This window comes from Doryrhamphus excisus, chromosome 9, assembly GCF_030265055.1.
Source record: "Doryrhamphus excisus isolate RoL2022-K1 chromosome 9, RoL_Dexc_1.0, whole genome shotgun sequence".
Taxonomy (NCBI): Eukaryota; Metazoa; Chordata; class Actinopteri; order Syngnathiformes; family Syngnathidae; genus Doryrhamphus; species Doryrhamphus excisus.
In genome coordinates this window covers 18,961,755-18,983,528 of record NC_080474.1, presented here as the reverse complement: position 1 = coordinate 18,983,528, position 21,774 = coordinate 18,961,755, and the positions used below count along the sequence as shown (strand labels likewise).

The 21,774-nt window shown below is 39.5% G+C and overlaps 1 protein-coding gene across 1 annotated transcript; it reads right to left on the bottom strand.

Moving 5' to 3' along the window:
- marchf4b (membrane associated ring-CH-type finger 4b) lies at positions 1-21,094 on the bottom strand. The gene is made up of 5 exons (XM_058082801.1): positions 21,014-21,094; positions 20,222-20,825; positions 6,072-6,227; positions 4,199-4,391; positions 1-451 (listed from the first exon to the last, which is right to left on the bottom strand). The coding sequence occupies exons 2-5, from the start codon at positions 20,615-20,617 to the stop codon at positions 30-32; spliced, it is 1,167 nt and encodes a 388-aa protein (XP_057938784.1). The 5' UTR covers positions 20,618-20,825; positions 21,014-21,094; the 3' UTR covers positions 1-29.
- Between the last annotated feature and the right edge of the window lie 680 nt (positions 21,095-21,774).

The following is a 21,774-nucleotide window of genomic DNA, read 5'->3' as shown; positions in this document are numbered from 1 at the left end:
ATATGAGAGATAAGGCCACATCTGACTCCTCATACGGTTGTGACTCTCATGACCAGCTCTCGTGTGTTGCTGCTGGCTTGACCGCGGGGCTCCGACGGCCTCAGGTGGCTGAGGAGGTGCAGTATATTATACGGGCAGTGCGGGTCGCCCCCCGCGCCTCCTCCATCCGGGTTCAAGTGCTGCATCCCGAGTCCTCCGCCGGCCGCCACTACGGTCGCCGGCGTGGAACCGGCAGCCGTGGAAGCGACCACCATTAGCGAGGATGTGGACGTGGAGACTCCGAGTCCAGTCTGGTATGCCTGGTTGCTCTGATGAGTCCTGTCCACCGCCACGTCCTTCAGGTCAACGTTGTCCATGGACTTGTCATAGTTGAGGACCTTCCACTGCTGGTTCACAGCCTGCCATCGGTGGAAGATGCGGAACACGGAAGGTCCCTCGTGGACGATGAGCGCTGTAGAGGTCAGAGTATCGATTAGAAAACATAGCGTTCATTATGTTATCGGTGAGTTTAGCTATCTTCTCAAAGATTCCTCCACTAAAGAAACGTTGACATGGCACATTTTGTATTCTCGGACTGAGGTTAGCGGTGCTAAATCATTTGTGTTTCTGGTTGTTGTCCAGTAATCTCTTTTCGCACCCTTTGAAATTACTTATTGATTGGAGTTCTTTCAGCTCACTATTGAGAGACCAGAATCGATGTGTAGCAACAGAAGCTTAGAGTCCACATTTTGCTGTAAATAAGCCATTTAACCTGCACGCCGGCGTCAACAAAGCTGCTTACAAAAACACGGAACTGAACGTTGGCTCCTCATGCACGACCCTTAAGAGACGCCGGGGACATTGTGTGCCTTTCAGTTTTCAGTTTGTGTGGAATTAATATACAGTAGATGGTATTTAACAGACAATATTCATTTGATTTTTTTTCCCCCTATAATGGCAGCGCTACATGTGACAAAATGAAAAACACTGAAAAACATAAAAAATACATATTTTTATAAAATATATTATATCCCACAAAAGCTAATACTTCAAGTCGGCCTACTGGCTACATATTATATATATAATATTTTATAAAAAAAAGTATAAAAAATTATATATTTTTAATATATATATATATATATATAATATTTTATAATATAATATATAGCCAGTAAGCCGACTTGAAATATTAGCTTTTGTGGGATCAAAAAAAAATATAAAAAATATATATTTTATAATATATTACATACATATAATATTATTAATATATATATTTTTTAAATATATATTTTATATAAATATTATGTATAAATATGTATTTCAAAACATATTCTATAATATATTACATACATATAATAGTATTTATATATATGTATATATAATATTTTTTAAATATAAATTTTTATCAAAAATATATATTAAAATATATTTTGCAATATTACATATATAATATTATTAATATATATAATATATTTTAATATATATTTTTATTTGATTTAATATATATTTTAATATATTTGATATATTATATATTTTTAATATATATATATAATATATAAAATATATTTTTTACTATATATTTTTATTTTATCCCACAAAAACTAATATTTCAAGTTGGTCTACTGGCTTTATTATCTTTTTATTTTTGTATTTGTTCACCAAATTGCACTATTTTTTCCCATTCAAAGCATTCAGCAAAAGTTTTTTTTAATTAATTGTTTAAAATGGAAACAAATATTATACAGAATAATTTTGTGTGGGATCAAATAATATATATATATATATATTTTATATTAATACATTTTATTATATCCTTTGACATTTTGTAACATTAGAGCCCTCTAGACATGAAATAACACCCCTATAGTCATCTTTATACTCATATTACTTGATATAGACCACATAATAAGAGTCAGTAAGACATAAATAAATAACGATCCAGTGCTGGAGGATCTGAATGAGGGATGAACAGGAAGTGACATCAGGGGTTTGACGTAGAGTTTCAGCTTGGCCTGGGTTACAATCGCTCCAATGAGGTCGTAGGGATTTTTCTCATGTCATGTGCTGTTTTTTTTTTTTTTTTTAAAGCTTGCAGGTCATTTCCTGATAAATGCAGAAAGACGTTTCATGACATTTTCTTTTTCATCCCGATCGTCGGGGAGGAATGGTTCCGTTGTGATTTAAAAAAAAAAAAAGAGAGAAGCCAGTTTGATTGACATTTTGCATGCTTGGTTACATTATTTAACGGAATACTAGCAGCACCTTTGAGAATGTTGCTAAATACAATCACAATCAAAGTATATTGTTCTAGTTATATTGCTGTATGTCAATCAAAGCTGAGTATTATTAGTGTTGTAAAGGCAGGTTTGCTGCAGTAACCTTTGGAATGAACTCAAAGCTTAATAACTGCAGCAATCATCTCTTTTTTTCCACATTACTTATTGAAGAATAATAAAAAAAAACGGCACTCCCACACTCGCTTTTTGACGTTACCAGGTGACGAGTTAATGTCTATAATTTACGCAGCCAATTGTGACCCAAGCGGAGACAATCAACCCTGCTATCCCGCTTCTTCCCGCAGTTTTCATAAAACGATGTCATCCAACGGAACGTTCTTACCACCCAGGAGGATGTCAAGCTTAAAAACGGATGCCGCAAATTTCACTTTCATCACTTCTCACACTGAGAAGATGACTTCTCCGCTCCATCAGTCCTTCAACGAGGGCACGAGGGTTGGCTAAGTTGGCCTCAAAGTGTCACAGACGGTTTTTTTTTTTAATTATTATTAGTGTGAAAACTATTTAAATGCATGTGATGAAACTGAGCTCAGTGGCTTTGAAGACGAGTTTAGCATTTTGATCAAATTTGGGTTCAATTTAAGCATCTTTTTTATTCACTTCCAATACAAGAAAAGTAGCAAATGTTATGCCAGTATAATAATAATAATAATAATAATAATGCTCAGTCCATTCATTTAACATTATGTCTTTAAAGTTGTGTAGAATGCTACCGCATTACAAATATTTACATTTTAAATATTTTAACACATTTATTGAAATATATTATTTATTAAAATATATTAAAATATTGCAAAAAAAAACATATTTTTTTAAAAATATTTAAATAAAATTAATTTCTGTCAGATGAGGGATGGGGAAAAAAAAATCCAAGTTACAAATGTATATGATCCCTAGATCACAATAGATGTATAGATTTATTGTCATTGTATTGCATACAATGAAATTTGAGTGCAACTCCACGGTGCATTTTATAGAAAATAAAAAATAAGAATAAAGAAAAGGATAAAAATAAAACAAGGAATAACAATATAAATATAAAAGTGGCAGGTGCTGTTCAAAATAAGTGTAAAATATGTACATAAAAAAAATAACCTATGCAGTAACAAGATGTAATATTGCAGTAACCAAAATGTGGAATTTCACAGTATTACATATATTGTACTGAGTTTCACTTGAATACACAGTACGCAACGTGTACTAGGGTCGTATGCGGCTGTGTGTGAAGCTTCTAGGATGAAACGCAGCATCTCCAAATCTCAAATTTCAGCCATAAAATGTTGGAAATGAGGTCTTGGGAATGTGTTATTTGGTGTTAATGTGTTAAATTAATTGGTTTATAACTGATTAATTGGTTATTAGTTGCAGCCTTCTTATGTCCAGTTTTGTTTGCTTTGTATTGATGATTTTCTTAATTATTCCCTTTTAATAATTACATTAATTTTAAAAGAAAAATTTACACAAATTGTGACCAAGTCAAACCCCATAAAATGTTTGTGTAGAATCTTCTTTATATTGGCGTTATTATTTTCAATGTCAGGGTTCTAATACAGGGCCGCATGGTGGACAAGTGGTTAGCATGTTAGCCACTCAGTCAGGAGATCGTGAAGACCTGGCTTGGAATCATCTCTGTGTGAAGTTTGTATGTTCTCCCTGTGTATGTACTGTATATGTATCCGGGGTGTGCCCCGCCTCTCGCCCAAAGTCAGCTGGGATAGGCTCCAGCATACCCAAATTACTATATTTGTAAAGGCATCATTTATAATACAGCTCTTGTATTGGATTGCATTACACTATGCAGGTGTACTTTATGTTTTTACTAGTATAAATTCCAATATGACATACTAGCTTTATTTTTATTATCGTCAATAAGGTGCATTTGCTTGACTCTCTTTGTGTCGTTATGAAATCGAGTAGCCCACCTATGCAGACGACGTCCATGAAGCCGTACATGCCGTAGCAGATCTGGAACAGCAGGTCTTGCCGCTGCCAGCGTGCCGACGGGCTGAACGAGGACCACACCAACCAGGAGATGCTGGCCATCAGGAAGAGAGAGCCCAAGATGGCCGCTGCGATCTGCACCTTCTCGATCACGGTGAGCGAGATGGCCTGCCACTGCATAAAAACACACATGGTAAATTGTCATTAGATTAGATTAGATTAGATTAGTGTCAGGTTCAAACTCCTGTGACACTTTTAAAAACACTTAAATACAAAAATACTGAAGAGACAGACAACAATATTCAAAGTTACTCGCAGCGAGGAGAGTGAAACCACATACCCAGAATATTACTCTTTTCGGGGGTCCCTACTACATGGTCGTGCAACTCTAAGGGGGGGGGGACAGTTGCACGAGCTGTATTTGTTTGTCTATGTGTGTATTGTATATGTGAGAGTAATTACTTTTATTGTTTTATTGGTTCTTATCTTGACACATTCTTGCAGGATTAACATGAGGGTTGCTGTTGGTGCATTCAGGCACCTTCAGGACCGGGGGGAGGGGGGGGGGGGGGCTCTGATCAGGGTCACGGGAACCTTCCTTCTTCAGCACATTCAAACACTTTCTATTGTCTAAGCAAATGGATATAAGGGTGATAACTGATGCTATATTCTCACTCACATTCATACCTATTGACAATTTGGAGTCGCTAATTAACCTAGCATGTTTTTGGAATGTGGGAGGAAACCGGAGTACCCGGAGAAAACCCACGCATGCACGGGGGGAGAACATGCAAACTCCACACAGAGATGACCGAGGGTGGAATTGAACTCGGGTCTCCTTTCTAAAGTTGTAGCCATTTCTAAAATTGTGGGACTCCAGCAAACTATAGTGAGAGCCGTTTAAAAAAAAATGGAACACTGGTGAACCTTCCCAGAAATGGCCAGCAACCACTATTCCATAGTGAACTCGGGGTACACCCTGGACTGGTGGCCAGCCAATCACAGGGCACATATAGACAAACAACCATTCACACTCACATTCATACCTATGGACAATTTGGAGTCGCTAATTAACCTAGCATGTTTTTGGAATGTGGGCGAAAACCCAGGGGTGGAATTGAACCCTGGTCTCCTAGCTGTGAGGTCTGCGCGCTAACCACTAGACCGCCATGCAGCCCGACTATGATATACTGTGGATATATACAGGGATAAGAATGACTATAGTATGGCTATTGCAGATTATACAGATTATAAACAGTATGAATGTGACAAAATATAATAATAATAATAATCATTGCTACACACGCTGGCCACAACATTAGGTGCACAAAAAAAATAGCATGAATCAATATATTTATACCCTTGTGTGTACCTCAAATACCTAAAGTTGTACCTAAAGTCATCATGAGGTGAACGTAAGAAGCATCGTTATAAAAATATTTCATTTTAAAGTCATCATTTCTAAGGGAACTGCAATTTCTCGTTTACATGCATGGCTTTGAACAAGCACTTGGACATGGAATTGATCTAAATAGACTCATTCAGCCATTCAACCTCCCACTCTTATGGCAGCGTTCTATCGGAAGGTGCTTCGGGTTCTGTGCTGCGCTCACAAATGTTTCATCATGTAGACGCTAGCAGTCTGGGAGAAAAATCTGCTATCCTTTTTTAAGTGTAAATCGGATCCGTCCAACACTGTCAGACACTTCCACCGACACAAACATTCTATTTCGGGTCATTTAGCAACTCTACAAGGAACGAGACGAATATAAGGGAAAATATAAGGGAAAAATAATAATAATAATAATTCACAACTGTTACATTATCGTAATGCTGTCGCTATGCCATTCTCACCTGTAAGGGGTTCTTTGTGCTTATAGCTATGACCTGGTACTTGTAATAGCAGAGCTCACAGGCCCAGGATCCTCTCTCACTGATCCACTTGATGAGGCAGGGCTGGTGGGTGCAGCGAACCGAGCCACTGCACCGACATGGGCTCAGAAGCTCCCCCTGTAGGAAAGAAGAGGAATTGCTCAGTGCAAAAGTAATGACTGACATTTTTATTAGTAAAAGAATGTCAGGGCATCAACTTTGTTGGGCGATAAGCAATTCATTCATTCATTCATTTTCTACCGCTTATCCTCACGAGGGTCACAGGGGTGCTGGAGCCTATCCCATTCACATTCATACCTATGGACAATTTGGAGTCGCGTTTTTTTTTTACTTTATTTTAAAAATTTTAATTTTAATTTTAATTTTAATTTTAATTTTAATTTTAATTTTAATTTTAATTTTAATTTTAATTTTAATTTTAATTTTAATTTTAATTTTAATTTTAATTTTAATTTTAATTTTAATTTTAATTTTAGTCAACAGCCATTCCCACTCACATTTATACCTATGGACAATTTGGAATTCGCTAATTAACCTAGCATGTTTTCGGATATATGACAGTCTGAGTCATGGTGTCGTCTTACAAACTCAAAGTTTTCCCATAATGCATTTAGTTTGAGAAAACATTTCATTGGAGGAGCACATGGCGCCGCAATGCTGCCTTAGTCCGCCAGAGGACCCGAAACCCAAAGCCCAGAGGGAGGCTGACGTCATTGCAGTACCTTTAATGAATGTGTTGCTCAGACAATGCCTTATTAGAAAACTTTAAAATGTTGGATTTTCATTTTAAACTCATATTTGTACATGTTTGTTATATTTTCAAGTGTGTCTTTTGAGTGTTAAGTTGCTGTGTGATGAATTTAGCAAAGTATTCTTTGGAAAGTGACGTTATGTTGTTATACTGTTATAGACAATGACCTCCTGCGAGGTGGGTTGAGATGCCCTGTCTGCTGTGGTAGAGATGTTTACTGCGGCGCATGGTGGTGTCCATCAGGGTCAAGGTAAGCGCAGGCCAATTTTGGACGCAATACTGTATGGTACGATTGTTTGCTTGCTGTTTTCCAAGCTGTTTCTGCTGTTGCTTTTGTGGAACCATAGTCTGGTTAATTTTTTCGCAACTAAAAAGCCTCTGCTATTCACAACATAACAAAATTCTAAAAAAAAAATCAAAAAAAAAAATCCTGCTGTCCTAATGTCCCGAGTTCCATAAAAGAGATCGGCCGCCAGCAGTCGTAGATTGGTAAATTTGTACAGCAAAGCGTTACTAAAAAGGCTGCATCTTAAATGCTATTACATGAAAAAGCTTCAAGAGGTTTTTTTTTGGGGAAAAAAAAAAAAGCACACAGATGGGCTTCGGGAAAAGGATTCGAAATGAAAGCACCCTCAGATCCTTCATGTTGAATCATAAATCTTATTATGTTTGACAAGAAAACTGCACAACCTTTCCCCATAAGACATTTGTAGACCATCTAATCCAATACATGCTTTCGTACTATATTTACCTCCTGGCCATGGAAGTTATTTTTCGTAATTTTCCGCACCTGAACAATTTTTAAAAGTTTTGCCACATTTTCCATAATTTCTCTGTGATTATCTTTGATGCTGATGCAAATTAGGCACATTCAACCATGACAAGAGGTGACTCTACAGAGAACTATACTAGATTATTCATAATTTGACATTCATCCGGCATCACTCTGCCTGCAGGAGCTCATTTTTTTTGTGAATCCTGCTGAAAACCATATTTTCAGAGAAAAAAAAAAACATATGAGGCGTTTAGATTTAATCAGACAAAGAACCATACATCTAGCAAGTAGTGCTACATGGCTGACATTGTAATGAATGCCATATCCCCAATTATTAATGTGATTTCTCCATGCATATAATTCATTATATTAACCCATTACATTAATATCATGATTGATATCTGTAACACCAGGATGTTTAAAACCAGCACACATGGACTGCTGACCTTTGTACAGACATTGCATAACTGTTATGAACAACAAATAAATAAATCCCATAATCCTTGCAGCGTTTCAATGCCGGGCTTAACCTGCTATTTAATTCTGCTAATATTTTCTGGTTAAGTTAAGTAATGTATAAATGAACTCATACTGCGGTATACAACAAAAGAAATTATGATAAAACTGTATGAAACGGCATGTGAGTGTGGCCAAATAACATTTTCTGAAAATGCATATCAATTTTGAAAACGGGCACTTTTTTTATTGGAAAAATAATATACTATACATTTGAGTTTCGTTTAGTTTCCCAATGGTGAGTCTGCATTCATTCTGTGCTTAACCCTTAGATGCACGAGTGACTGGACCCTACACTCTTCCATAAGTGGGTCAAAAATGACCCATTTTATGCCAATTTTGCCATTTTGGTTAGGAATAATCACTTGTATAATATTTAGTATTATATTTAGGACCGCACAAAAATGATTTCATGATAGAAACATCTTCATTTTTCACTTTTTTCATTATGTCCTATTGGAAAATGATTGTAATGGTAATGGTTTAATTTCATTTGAACATGCATCAGATTACAATTGAATGCATCACATAATCAGTTCCCAGTTCCACATGTCCAAAAGGAGTAGGAAGAAGCAAAGCTTATTAAATCCTAACCCCTCAGTCTGGTACTTTTACAATCAGTAACTGTTACATTTGTTCACTTCCTGCTTTCATAATATAGTTTAACGTTTTTTTTTTAATTTTATTTTTGATTTGTTCACTTCCTGCTTTCCTAATATAGTTTAAGTTTTTTTTTAATTATTTTATTTTTGATTTGTTCACTTCCTGCTTTCCTAATATAGTTTAACGTTTTTTTTGTTTTTATTTTATTTTTGATTTGTTCACTTCCTGCTTTCATAATATAGTTTAACGTTTTTTTTGTTTTTATTTTATTTTTGATTTGTTCACTTCCTGCTTTCCTAATATAGTTTAAGTTTTTTAAATTATTTTATTTTTTATTTGTTCACTTCCTGCTTTCATAATATAGTTTAATGTTTTTTTTGTTTTTATTTTATTTTTGATTTGTTCACTTCCTGCTTTCCTAATATAGTTTAAGTTTTTTTTATTTTATTTTTGATTTGTTCCCTTCCTGCTTTCCTAATATAGTTTAACGTTTTTTGTTTTTATTTTATTATTGATTTGTTCACTTCCTGCTTTCCTAATATAGTTCAACTGTTTTTTTGTTTTTATTTTATTTTTGATTTGTTCACTTCCTGCTTTCCTAATATAGTTTAAGTTTTTTTTATTTGTTCACTTCCTGCTTTCCTAATATAGTTTAACGTTTTTTTTGTTTTTATTTTATTTTTGATTTGTTCACTTCCTGCTTTCCTAATATAGTTTAAGTTTTTTTTTTGTCATGTAACGAAGTACGAGGTGATATGAGCATCCAATGACATAATGGGTACCATAGTAAGTATCAATATAGTGATATGTATAGCACATCATGACTGGTTCAAGACTCTCCATCCTTGTATTCTTGTATGATATTTGTAAATCACAACAATCCAGCCTGTGTTTGATATTAGAGGTTCTACTCCGTCGTTTTAGCCACACATGGAAAACAACTAGATGGAAGCCTGACTCAAAAAGCCACATTAGCCAAAGCTGCCCTGTCTGATTTATTCAAACATAAGATCAGACATATTAAAGAGAAATGGAAAAAAACAATCTGTCTCCACATCAATGCCGTGCTGATATCCGGGAACGGGAAAAAGAGGGTAGGCGGGGGAAGGAGAAAAGGCCCGGCTACAGATGGCCCGGGTGGGCGTGTATTGGCAAGGCCCATCAGAACACTTGTGACGTGTCCAGAGGGACTCAACACGCTCGCCGTGTGACTGTCCCGATTGCCGCCAAGAGCTGAAAAGCCAGGCTGGAGAGCGAGCAAGAGCATCCGATAACAAACGTGGCGGCATTACAGCCCACACGCGTAGAAAGTGATAACTAAATGTCCTTTTGTTGATCAAACAGCACAAAAAAAAATAGAACAATGTAGCCTACTGTACGCCGGACCGTTTTATGTGCCGCATTATTGGCAAAACACCTCACTTGGCCGCATTTTCTCGCCCCGTGTGCTCACTGCTGATGTAAATAACGGCACGATACTAAATTAGCAATAGCTACTGGCATGACTTAAGCGCCTGGGATCATTCCAAGTGCACTCCATTAACTTTTGGAGAGGGGAAACTGCAGCATAATAAACTCACTGCCACAGAAAGTGAATGATTTTTCAAAAGGGCAATCGCACTCTGGCCACAAGCATTTCTTTTTTATGAGCACCGGGACCACAACAGACATCTGGAAAAACAGGCAAGTCAAAGTCATTTATTATTTATGGGGCTTTATTATTACATGTATTTATTATTTATAGTAGAGGCATTTATTATTATAATATCGCCATATTCAACAAGTTCAAGGGACAAAAGGTATAATTACTCAATACAATACTTTATATCATGTCATGAATACAACGACTCTATTCCTCTTTCAGGTGAATTATATAAGTCAGGGGTTCCCAAATTTTACCAACTCAGGGCCCACTTGAAAATATACAAAAATATAAAAAAATATAATAACAATAATGATAATGTTATTATTGTTGTTGTTATTATTATATTATTATTATTATTTATTTAATAATAATGATAATAATTTATTCAATTATTCATTCAATTATTCATTTTCTACCGCTTATCCTCACGAGGGTCGCGGGGGTGCTGGAGCCTATCCCAGCTGGGTACACCAGTCCAGGTACACCCGAAAAAAAAACACGCATGCACGGGGAGAACATAACAAAGTTACCACTTCCACACAAAATAGGAGGAGAGCTCATTCATTCATTCATTTTCAAACCACTTATCCTCACGAGGGTCACAGGGGTGCTGGAGCCTATCCCAGCTGTCTTCCGGCAAGAGGCGGGACACACCCTGGACTGGTGGCCAGCCAATCACAGGGCACATATAGACAAACAACCATTCACACTCACATTCATACCTATGCACAATTTGGAGTCGCTAATTAACCTAGCATGTTTTTGGAATGTGGGAGGAAACCGGAGTACCCGGAGAAAACCCACGCATGCACGGGGAGAACATGCAAACTCCACACAGAGATGCCCGAGGGTGGAATTGAACCCTTGTGTCCTAGCTGTGAGGTCTGCGCACTAATCACTTGACCGCCGTGCAGCCCCATTATATGCCTTATTTTCTCTTATTGTGTCTACTATATTGAACAATACGAGTGTAAAGGTGACTATAGGGGTGTTACGTCATGTTTAGAGGACTCTAATAATGTTGCAAAAAAACACATTTAGAAGATCTTAAACAGGTTTTCACAGGGCACATATAGACAAACAACCATTCACACTCACATTCATACCTATGGACAATTTGGAGTCGCTAATTAACCTAGCATGTTTTTGGAATGTGGGAGGAAACCGGAGTACCCGGAGAAAACCCACGCATGGACGATTAATACATTAAAACAGACCGTTTTCACAGGAAGCACAAAATCCAAAGAAGTACAGCTGAATAGGTGCAGATTCTGGAAGAACTAGAATGCTTTCTGTGCTGGTATTGCGTGTCTAGCACTAGGACCAAGACTCAAGCTGATACCGTTTCCTTTTGAGCGCCCACAAGCTCATCCACTCGCCGTTTCTTCTGCCTGGGTGAGAAATATTTGAATCTAAGTCCAACAAAAACTCAAGACAGTCAAAACCAAAGCAGTGAATTTCAGCGGGTTCAATACCGCATGTTCACAGAAAGCAAATAGGCGACATTATGCAGCGAGTCTCATAAGCCAATCAAATTTCATTTTGTGTCTCAAGTGATGATTACTCGAGGAATAAAATGAAGCATTTTAAGTGAGCTGAGACAGGAGGAAGCCTATTTCCCAGGAGATTAATTTAAGAGGTATGACACGGGGGGGGGGGGGGGGATCTATTGATGTTAAAATGAGCTCAGAGAAATAGTGGCTGGATCAAGATGAGCTGAATTTTTCTTTCCTCTGGGAACAAAATGGCAGAGCGGCCGTCCTCCATAAGCATGCAGGAAGCATCGCGCGGAGCCTTATAGGAAGAATGACACTAACTCGTTCCCCTCGAGGCTTTTTATTGTGCTGCAGACAAGTGCAAGTGCATTAGCGGTGTTACCATTTAGCGAGGAAAGCGGGGGACTCTTGAGGTCAAGAAGACGAGATGGACGCATGAGCTCCAAATGGCACTTTTAGATTCCCTACCGCATGGGGTCTCAAACATGCGGCCCGCGGGCCAAATGTGGCCCGCAGGACACTACTTTGAGGCCCCCCGCCTTGATATGAAAGTTTAAAGTTTGATATGGATGCTGTATGGTATCATGTACCCAGAAAAAAATATTACGTTTTTATTAATGTTCATGTTAAAGGTTAAATAACTGTTAATAGTTATCCTCCCTATCCGTGTGGAAGTGGTAAGTTTTTGGCTATTTAAGTTTAAAGGAAATAACTTGGAGGCTACCGTTTAGGTCGCTAGCTCTCTAGTTTGCGAGTTAGCATGTGTCTCAAGACCCTGCAGTTGCGCAATATGTTGTAAATAAAAAAAAGTATAAATGTGACTATTTGTCATGTCTACAGGGCTCTAATAATGCTTTGTTCATTTTAATCTGAAAAAAAATAATTTGTCTACCCACCAACTATATGTGGTTTCTTGAAATTGACGTTTTATTATTATTATTATATTTATTTATTACTAATTGATTGATTTTCTTTATTCTTGATTTGTTTATTTATTTTTCATCTTATTTTGCGCAGAAAAATAAAAAAAAATTTTGAGAACAGTGGAATGTTTTATCAGAGCTTTTATTGTAGAAAATCGGAACCAAAGCACTGAAATATTTGTATATTTTTCAGTTTTTAATAAATGTGTATTTTTTGGGGGGGGGGGAACCTGATGCGGACCAGCCTCGCCCAGACCCGAGCCCCAGTGGCCCCCAGGTAAATTGAGTTTGAGACCCCTGCCCTACCGCATTCATTTTCTATCAACCAGTTTAGCTTTTTACATGATTTTCTAACTTTTTATGTATTTACTTGCAATTATGGCTGAGATTGTGCTGAATGTTGACTTTGAGGGCATCGGGGTGTGAAAACAGTGCAGCAGTTTCGAGTGACCCCAAGCTAAACGCCTGATGATGCTGTGATGGGGACCGGAGCAGCTGCGACACTAGTTAGCATGCGCTGTGAGACATTTAAGTCATTACTAGAACATGTTAGAACTCCTTGTTTTCTACAGCAGCGTTGGTTTTAGTCTAAGCCTGAGCCTTTTTTTTAAATCTATATGATTTGATACAAAAAGTGTTTTCTCCATAGTCACATGACCTTAATTCAAAAGAGATGCCTCGAAAGTCACACAAAGTTGAAACGTTGTCATCCGTAACAAATCTTGCCAGATTTCGGCATATAGCGCTACGGCTCAGTGAGTGTCATTCTCGAGGATTAACTCCACAAGTGACAGGAAAGGATGATAAAAGGAAAAGGATGATTACAACCATAGAACCGTACATTGACAGGCACTGGCGCAATTATGGAAAGTAAACATAGTTTTGGACATAACTTTTTGTTGTTGTTTTTTAATGCTGTATTGTGCAAAAGGAAACGATCGCTAATTCAGCTATGAGAGTTCTAAATTAGGCTAATCAAATTTTGCTGCTCAGAAAGAGATGGGCGATATTTTTTCATTCATTCATTCATTTTCTACCGCTTATCCTCACAAGGGTCGCGGGGATGCTGGAGCCTATCCCAGCATGTTTTTTGAAGGTGGGAGGAAACTGGAGTCTTTGGAAAAAAGACACGCATGCACGGGGAGAACATGCAAACTCCATACAGAGATGGCCGAGGGCGGAATCGAACTCGGGTCTCCTAGCTGTGTGGCCTGCACACTAACCACTCATCCACATTCAGCAACTCCAGTGCTGGAGCCTATCCCAGCTCTCTCTTCGGGCGAGAGGCGGGGTACACCCTGGACTGGTGGCCAGCCAATCACAGGGCACATATAGACAAACAACCATTCACACTCACATTCATACCTATGGACAATTTGGAGTCGCTAATTAACCTAGCATGTTTTTGGAATGTGGGAGGAAACCGGAGTACCCGGAGAAAACCCACGCATGCACGGGGAGAACATGCAAACTCCACACAGAGATGGCCGAGGGTGGAATTGAACCCTGGTGTCCTAGCTGTGAGGTCTGCGCGCTAATCACTCGACCGCCATGCCTTATTTTCTCTAATTGTGTCTACTATATTGAACAATATGAGTGTAAAGGTGACTATAGGGGTGTTATGTCATGTCTAGAGGACTCTAATAATGTTGCAAAAAAAACACATTTAGAAGATCCTTAAATAAGGAACTCTATTTGCAAAAAATTTGATTAACAGTGATAAATGAGGGATGACTTCACAGTGTAGTATAAATGTTTCAAATAGTTAATTAATCTTTATTCTTCAAGAATAATATACGGTAATGTCTCATTTATCGTTTATTTCGGTAGTAGGAGTCCTTCTTTATATATTGACTATTTTTGCACAGTAGCTAGAGCATAGAAAACCTGTTTACAACCCCCCCAAATATGGGTTTTAACATGGTTAAAGACCTCCAGACATGAAATAACACCCCTATAGTCCTTCTTTATATATTGACTATTTTTGCACAGTAGCTAGAGCATAGAAAACCTGTTTACAACCCCCCAAATATGGGGTTTAACATGGTTAAAGACCTCCAGACATGAAATAACACCCCTATAGTCCTTCTTTATATATTGACTATTTTTGCACAGTAGTTAGAGAATAGAAAACCTGTTTACAACCCCCCCAAATATGGGGTTTAACATGGTTAAAGACCTCCAGACATGAAATAACACCCCTATAGTCCTTCTTTATATATTGACTATTTTTGCACAGTAGTTAGAGAATAGAAAACCTGTTTACAACCCCCCCAAATATGGGTTTTGACATGGTTAAAGACCTCCAGACATGAAATAACACCCCTATAGTCCTTCTTTATATATTGGACTATTTTTGCACAGTAGTTAGAACATAGAAAACCTGTTTACAACCCCCCAAATATGGGTTTTAACATGGTTAAAGACCTCCAGACATGAAATAACACCCCTATAGTCCTTCTTTATATATTGACTATTTTTGCACAGTAGTTAGAACATGGAAAACCTGTTTACAACCCCCTCAAATATGGGGTTTAACATGGTTAAAGACCTCCAGACATGAAATAACACCCCTATAGTCCTTCTTTATATATTGACTATTTTTGCACAGTAGTTAGAGAATAGAAAACCTGTTTACAACCCCCTCAAATATGGGTTTTAACATGGTTAAAGACCTCCAGACATGAAATAACACCCCTATAGTCCTTCTTTATATATTGACTATTTTTGCACAGTAGTTAGAACATGGAAAACCTGTTTACAACCCCCTCAAATATGGGGTTTAACATAGTTAAAGACCTCCAGACATGAAATAACACCCCTATAGTCCTTCTTTATATATTGACTATTTTTGCACAGTAGCTAGAGCATAGAAAACCTGTTTACAACCCCCCCAAATATGGGTTTTAACATGGTTAAAGACCTCCAGACATGAAATAACACCCCTATAGTCCTTCTTTATATATGGTCGTCCCATTGTTGTATATATATACAGTAGTTAGAACATAGAAAACCTGTTTACAACCCCCCCAAATATGGGTTTTAACATGGTTAAAGACCTCCAGACATGAAATAACACCCCTATAGTACTTCTTTATATATTGGCTATTTTTGCACAGTAGTTAGAACATAGAAAACCTGTTTACAACCCCCCAAATATGGGGTTTAACATGGTTAAAGACCTCCAGACATGAAATAACACCCCTATAGTCATTTATGGCAGGTCCACATCAGCTCATACTGCTATAGAATGAGTCCAGTTTGTGTCCAGGCTGCTAAACATGTGAAGCGTTTTGTGTGAAGACGTCTTGAGTTACACACATAAACAATACAAGCACGACGTATAAAATATAAAGCATAATGTGGGACTGAAACCCTAAATTGTTCAATTAAAATCCTCCATATTGTGACTCCCACACGAGGACGTCTGAGAAAGGTTGGGCAAATAAAAGCACCAACAAAAACGCCGCGTAGCGACTGTGATCATTCTGTCTATCCAACCTGGCAGCGACGCGGTCGTCCCATTGTTGTGGTCTTACGTAAGAACCATCATCCTCATTATCTCATTCTGTGCAAAACAAGAGGGTTATATTCAAAATTAGCCTCTTTGTATGTCGAGCTGCGTCTGAGAGATTGTAACACAAAGAGCGAATTAGGTGTAAAGACTGGAAAACATTTGATCTGCTTAGAACGGACCGCAGGCGCCTGCTTTTGACTTCTGTATTTTTAGAAGCGGGAAAAAGGGACGCTTGGATTTGGGACCCCGGGTTTGTTTTAGAGGGGCGGTGCTTGAAGGTTTGAGGAAAAGGGATGATGACTTCCAGGACTTACTGTGTGCAATGCAGGAAAAAAGCTAGCTGTTGATATCAACAGCTAGTAGTATAGTAGTATAGTTGTTGATATCATATTCTGTCAAGACAATTGTTTCTCACTGCTCATTTATCGTATAAGATGAAAAAAAAAATTATGACTATTGTTTTTTTTGACAAAAAAAAAACGATATGCCGATTTGTCCAACTCTCAATTGCTGATATTGATATCAGTCGATATGTGGAATATGACATCTACAGCATTTTTTCGGTTGTCATGATCAGGAAAAAATCTGATATCGGTAGCGGTACCGATAATTATCGAACATCCCGAATTATGACTATTATTTTTCCTAAAATTAAGACCTTTCTTGTATTATTACGACTATATTCTTGTAAAATTATGGCTTATTTTTCTCACATTTGAAATTCATACTTCATAACTTGAAGAAAAAAATCAACAGTCTAATGAAAGTGGGTGGTCTTATATTCAGGCGTCAAAAACAACTTGTGTGAGGTTTTCTTCCCGTCACTCACACACTAATTACCTGGAACACAGTTTTTTATATTGTTTGAATTGTCGCCCTTTGTCTAAAATGTGCTTTAGTTTCAGGAATATTTTTGTAATTTACATTGATTTTATTATTCTAGTTTCCAAAATTCCAAAATTAAATTTTTAGTCGACTAAAAGTTGCCTGGAAAGCGCCTTTATTAGCAGAAACATTCCCTCCCTCCCAGAACAAAAATTGCCAAATTATCATCTGTTCCGGGCTGCACGGTGGTCGAGTGGTTAGCGCGCAGACCTCACAGCTAGGAGACCAGGGTTCGATTCCACCCTCGGCCATCTCTGTGTGGAGTTTGCATGTTCTCCCCGTGTATACGTGGGTTTTTCTCCGGGTACTCCGGTTTCCTCCCACATTCCAAAAACATGCTAGGTTAATTAGCGACTCCAAATTGTATGAATGTATGAATGTGAGTGTGAATGGTTGTTTGTCTATATGTGCCCTGTGATTGGCTGGCCACCAGTCCAGGGTGTACCCCGAGTTCACTATGGAATATAGTGGTTCCTGGCCATTTCTGGGAAGGTTCACCAGTGTTCCATTTTTTGACCACTTGTGGATAAATGGCTCTCACTGTGGTTTGCTGGAGTCCCACAATTTTCGAAATGGCTACAACTTTAGAAAGGAAGACCCGAGTTCAATTCCACCCTCGGCTATGTCTGTGTGGAGTTTGCATGTTCTCCCCGTGTATGAGGGTTCCAGCACCCTTGTGAGGATAAGTGGTAGAAAATGAATGAATGAATGAGTTCTCCTCCTATTTAGTGTGGAAGTGGTAACTTTTTGGCTTCTTATTTTGTCTTTCCCCACCCTAGGCCATCTTCGTATGGAGTTTGCATGTTCTCCCCGTGCATGCGTGGGTTTTCTCCGGGTACTCCGGTTTCCTCCCACATTCCAAAAACATGCTAGGTTAATTAGCGACTCCAAATTGTCCATAGGTATGAATGTGAGTGTGAATGGTTGTTTGTCTATATGCTCCCTGTGATTGGCTGGCCACCATTCCAGGGTGTACCTCGCCTCTCGCCCGAAGACAGCTGGGATAGGCTCCAGCACCCCCGCAACCCTCAAATGAATGAATGATGGTGGTTCTAATTCTGATTACATTCTGTATCCGTTCCTTACAGGGTCGCTTAAACCGATGGAATGCTGTGCAAAAAAAGACTTTTTGCACAGTCCTGTATCTCTCACGCCATTTTTGTCTGGCAGCCTTGGGCATGGAAGTGTTGTTTGGAGAAGGATTGTCACATCACATACAGGCTGCCTTGCTCTATGTGACATCCTTAAAGCGAAAAGGGAGAAGCGAGGATGACTAATACGCCCGCTGGCTCTATCACTCCGAGGCATGTAGACCTTCCACTTATCTCTCCTTGCAAACGGTACCCCCGTTCACACCTCAACATATCCATATCTAGATTTGGCTCCGAGACAGAGACAAGGACTTGCGTTCGGGATAAGATGGCGTGAAATCGAGTGTTATTATACGCTGTAAGGGGCGACGTGTACTACTACTTTGTATGCCCCGTTAAAATGTGCTGACTGCGTGGAGAGATTTTTGGGGGGTATAAAATAGCCTCTAGACCCCCCGTGTCAGTAATAATTAAAAAGTCAGAGCTCAGAGGTGAAACGATGCACAGAGTTGCGGAGAGAGTAATTAGTTGAGAGATTGTAGGGTATTAAAAAAGGCAACGGCCATGAAATGATACAGTTCTACCTTCCACCCTTCCGCCCTCATTACCAGCCGCTGAGGTATGACACTCGTAGTGATCTTAAACTTCCTGCTACTGCCAATGTGCCTGCGTTTAATAACATTCATTACAAAGCTGCAATGTTATTATGCATGGAAGGGTCCAATATTTAAAAAAAATTTAATTTTTTAACAGACTTCCCAAACAGCCTCTTGATTCATTTGCGGTATCTGACTAATGTAGTGTAACATTATCATCAAAATGTCGAAATTGCTTGCACCGCAAGGTGTTTTTTTTTTTTTTAGGTGTAATTCAAACATAATTAAATAGATTATGGTATTTCTCCATGCACTCCATTTCTCCATGAAATTATAATGTTAGCAAACAAATGTAAACACAATATGTCTTCTCTCATGAGGATGAATCTTACATTTGGACATTTTATGTGTTGCTATTTTTCTTGTTTCTCGTTTAAAAAAATGCCACAATTGTTGTAAAATATTGATTTTTTTTCTTGTTATGTAACAATTTTCCGCTCACAAAGTTATGTCTTTATTCGCTACAATTGTGTTTTTTGAAAATGTACTTTTTTTTTCATAGGTATGAATGTGAGTGTGAATGGTTGTTTGTCTATATGTGCCCTGTGATTGGCTGGCCACCAGTCCAGGGTGTACCCCGCCTCTCGCCCGAAAACAGCTGGGATAGGCTCCAGCACCCCCGCCCCCCGCCCGGCGACCTTCGTGAGGAAAAAGAGGTAGAAAATGAATGAATGATAGTGAAAAGGGCTGCACGGTGGACGAGTGGTTAGCGCACAGACCTCACAGCTAGGAGACCAGGGTTCAATTCCACCCTCGGCCATCTCTGTGTGGAGTTTGCATGTTCTCCCCGTGCATGCGTGGGTTTTCTCCGGGTATTCCGGTTTCCTCCCACATTCCAAAAACATGCTAGGTTAATTGGCGACTCCAAATTGTCCATAGGTATGAATGTGAGTGTGAATGGTTGTTTGTCTATATGTGCCCTGTGATTGGTGTGATCCAGGGTGTACCCCGCCTCTTGCCTGAAGACAGCTGGGATAGGCTCCAGCACCACATGCGAATGAATGAATGAATGATAGTGAAAGGGGCTGTCTTATATTCAGGACTGACATATATTGGGGACAATGTGGTTTATGTATTTAATTCTTGTCCCAGTAATCTTCATAGTGAACCAAATGGGAACGGAAGTGTTCTATTATGGTGCAGCCTTGCACTGAGATGAAAACTGCCTCCATGAGCAAGAGGATTCGACCTGACTTTTGTTCCGGTGTACCATAACAGCCATGCAAACCATCCCTTTCGGCTTTTTCACTCACGTGCTCGGGTCCCTGGAAACAGATCCTGCACACGGGCGTCCTGAAACCGCTTTCCGTGTAGCTGGTGAGGGAGAACCTCTCCTCCAGTTTGCCCTTCGAGCAGTCATCGGAGGAGCTGCTGCAGCCGCGCAACGCCGCCGACAGCTCCGTAGCGTCCACCCAACCCGGCACCGCTCGCTCCGCCGGCCCGGCGCCGACGGTGGCGGCCGCCCCGGGCGGGGTTCCTCGCTGCTCGGCGACGCCCGGCTCGCGGCTCTGCGCGGCGTGGCCGCTCATGGGGGTGAGCGGAGGCGGCGGCGGAGGCGGAGGCGGCGCCGGTGGCCCGAGCAGGAGCAGCCTCAGGTCACCAAGCAGGACGCAGCAGCGGCTCTTCAGCATGCCCTGGCCGCGCAGCATCGGCCTGTCTGCGGCCACCGAGTCACAGCCGCACCGCGGAGGGGCGCAATGCGTGTCCCCTCATGTGTGGCGTGGCTGACGGGTATTTACGATGTATTCCAATGAACGTCTTTTACCGTCCTCGAGACAGGAAGTCAATCCAAAAGGCGGGCAAATCCCGTGGATGTAAACAAGTGTCCGAAGCCATTAAGTTGACTGAATGGAGGAGCTAAAAGAGCAAAGTCAAACGTTAGATTGATGGCAGTGTGCATTTTTCTAATAAGGATGACCGCTGCCTTAACATGGCCTTTTAGTCAGCCTTTTTTCAAACTATTTCACGGCACATAATCCGCTATTAACTACAAATTCCCAACCGTCAATGGCTGAAAAGACCAACGCTAAGAAGACATCTCTTACCTGGCCAGCTATGCTGATTTCTGCACGATTCCTTATTATTTTTGCCATCCTTCCCCCCACCTCCACTCCCCCCACTCCACACCTCTCTCTACACCCAGGCTGTCACTGTCGGCTCCATGTGAAGCTGCATCTACCCAGCAGACATGTTAGGTGGAGATCCTTCTTGGTACAATCCAACAAGGCAGTCGGACCGTCCTGCTGCTGTGGGCGAAAGCATCCGGGTTGTGCTGCGTGGCCATTGGCTGCTGCTGCTGCTGTGTGGATGCTGCATGCAGCCTCAGCACAGTAAAAAAAAAAAAAAAAGATGCTGGGACAGCTCCCAGACGCCCCACGTCACTACCGCACCGCCATGCAAGTACACGGTACACCACAGGCAAATGAAAACAAAAACAAAACTCTTGCTTTAATGGAAATCTTCTCACAGTGGGTATTTTTTAATAGTCAAGCAATATACTGTAATATATATATATATATATATATATATATATATATATATATATACAGTATGCTCCAAAAGTATTGGAATAGTAAACTTTGACATCAAATGATGACTGAGTAACATTCATTCGTTCATTTGCTGGAGGGGTGCTGGAGCCTATCCCAGCTATCTTCGGGCAAGAGGCGAGGTACACCCTGGACTGGTCACCAGCCAATCACAGGGCACATATAGACAAACAACCATTCACACTCACATTCATACCTATGGACAATTTGGAGTCGCTAATTAACCTAGCATGTTTTTGGAATGTGGGAGGAAACCG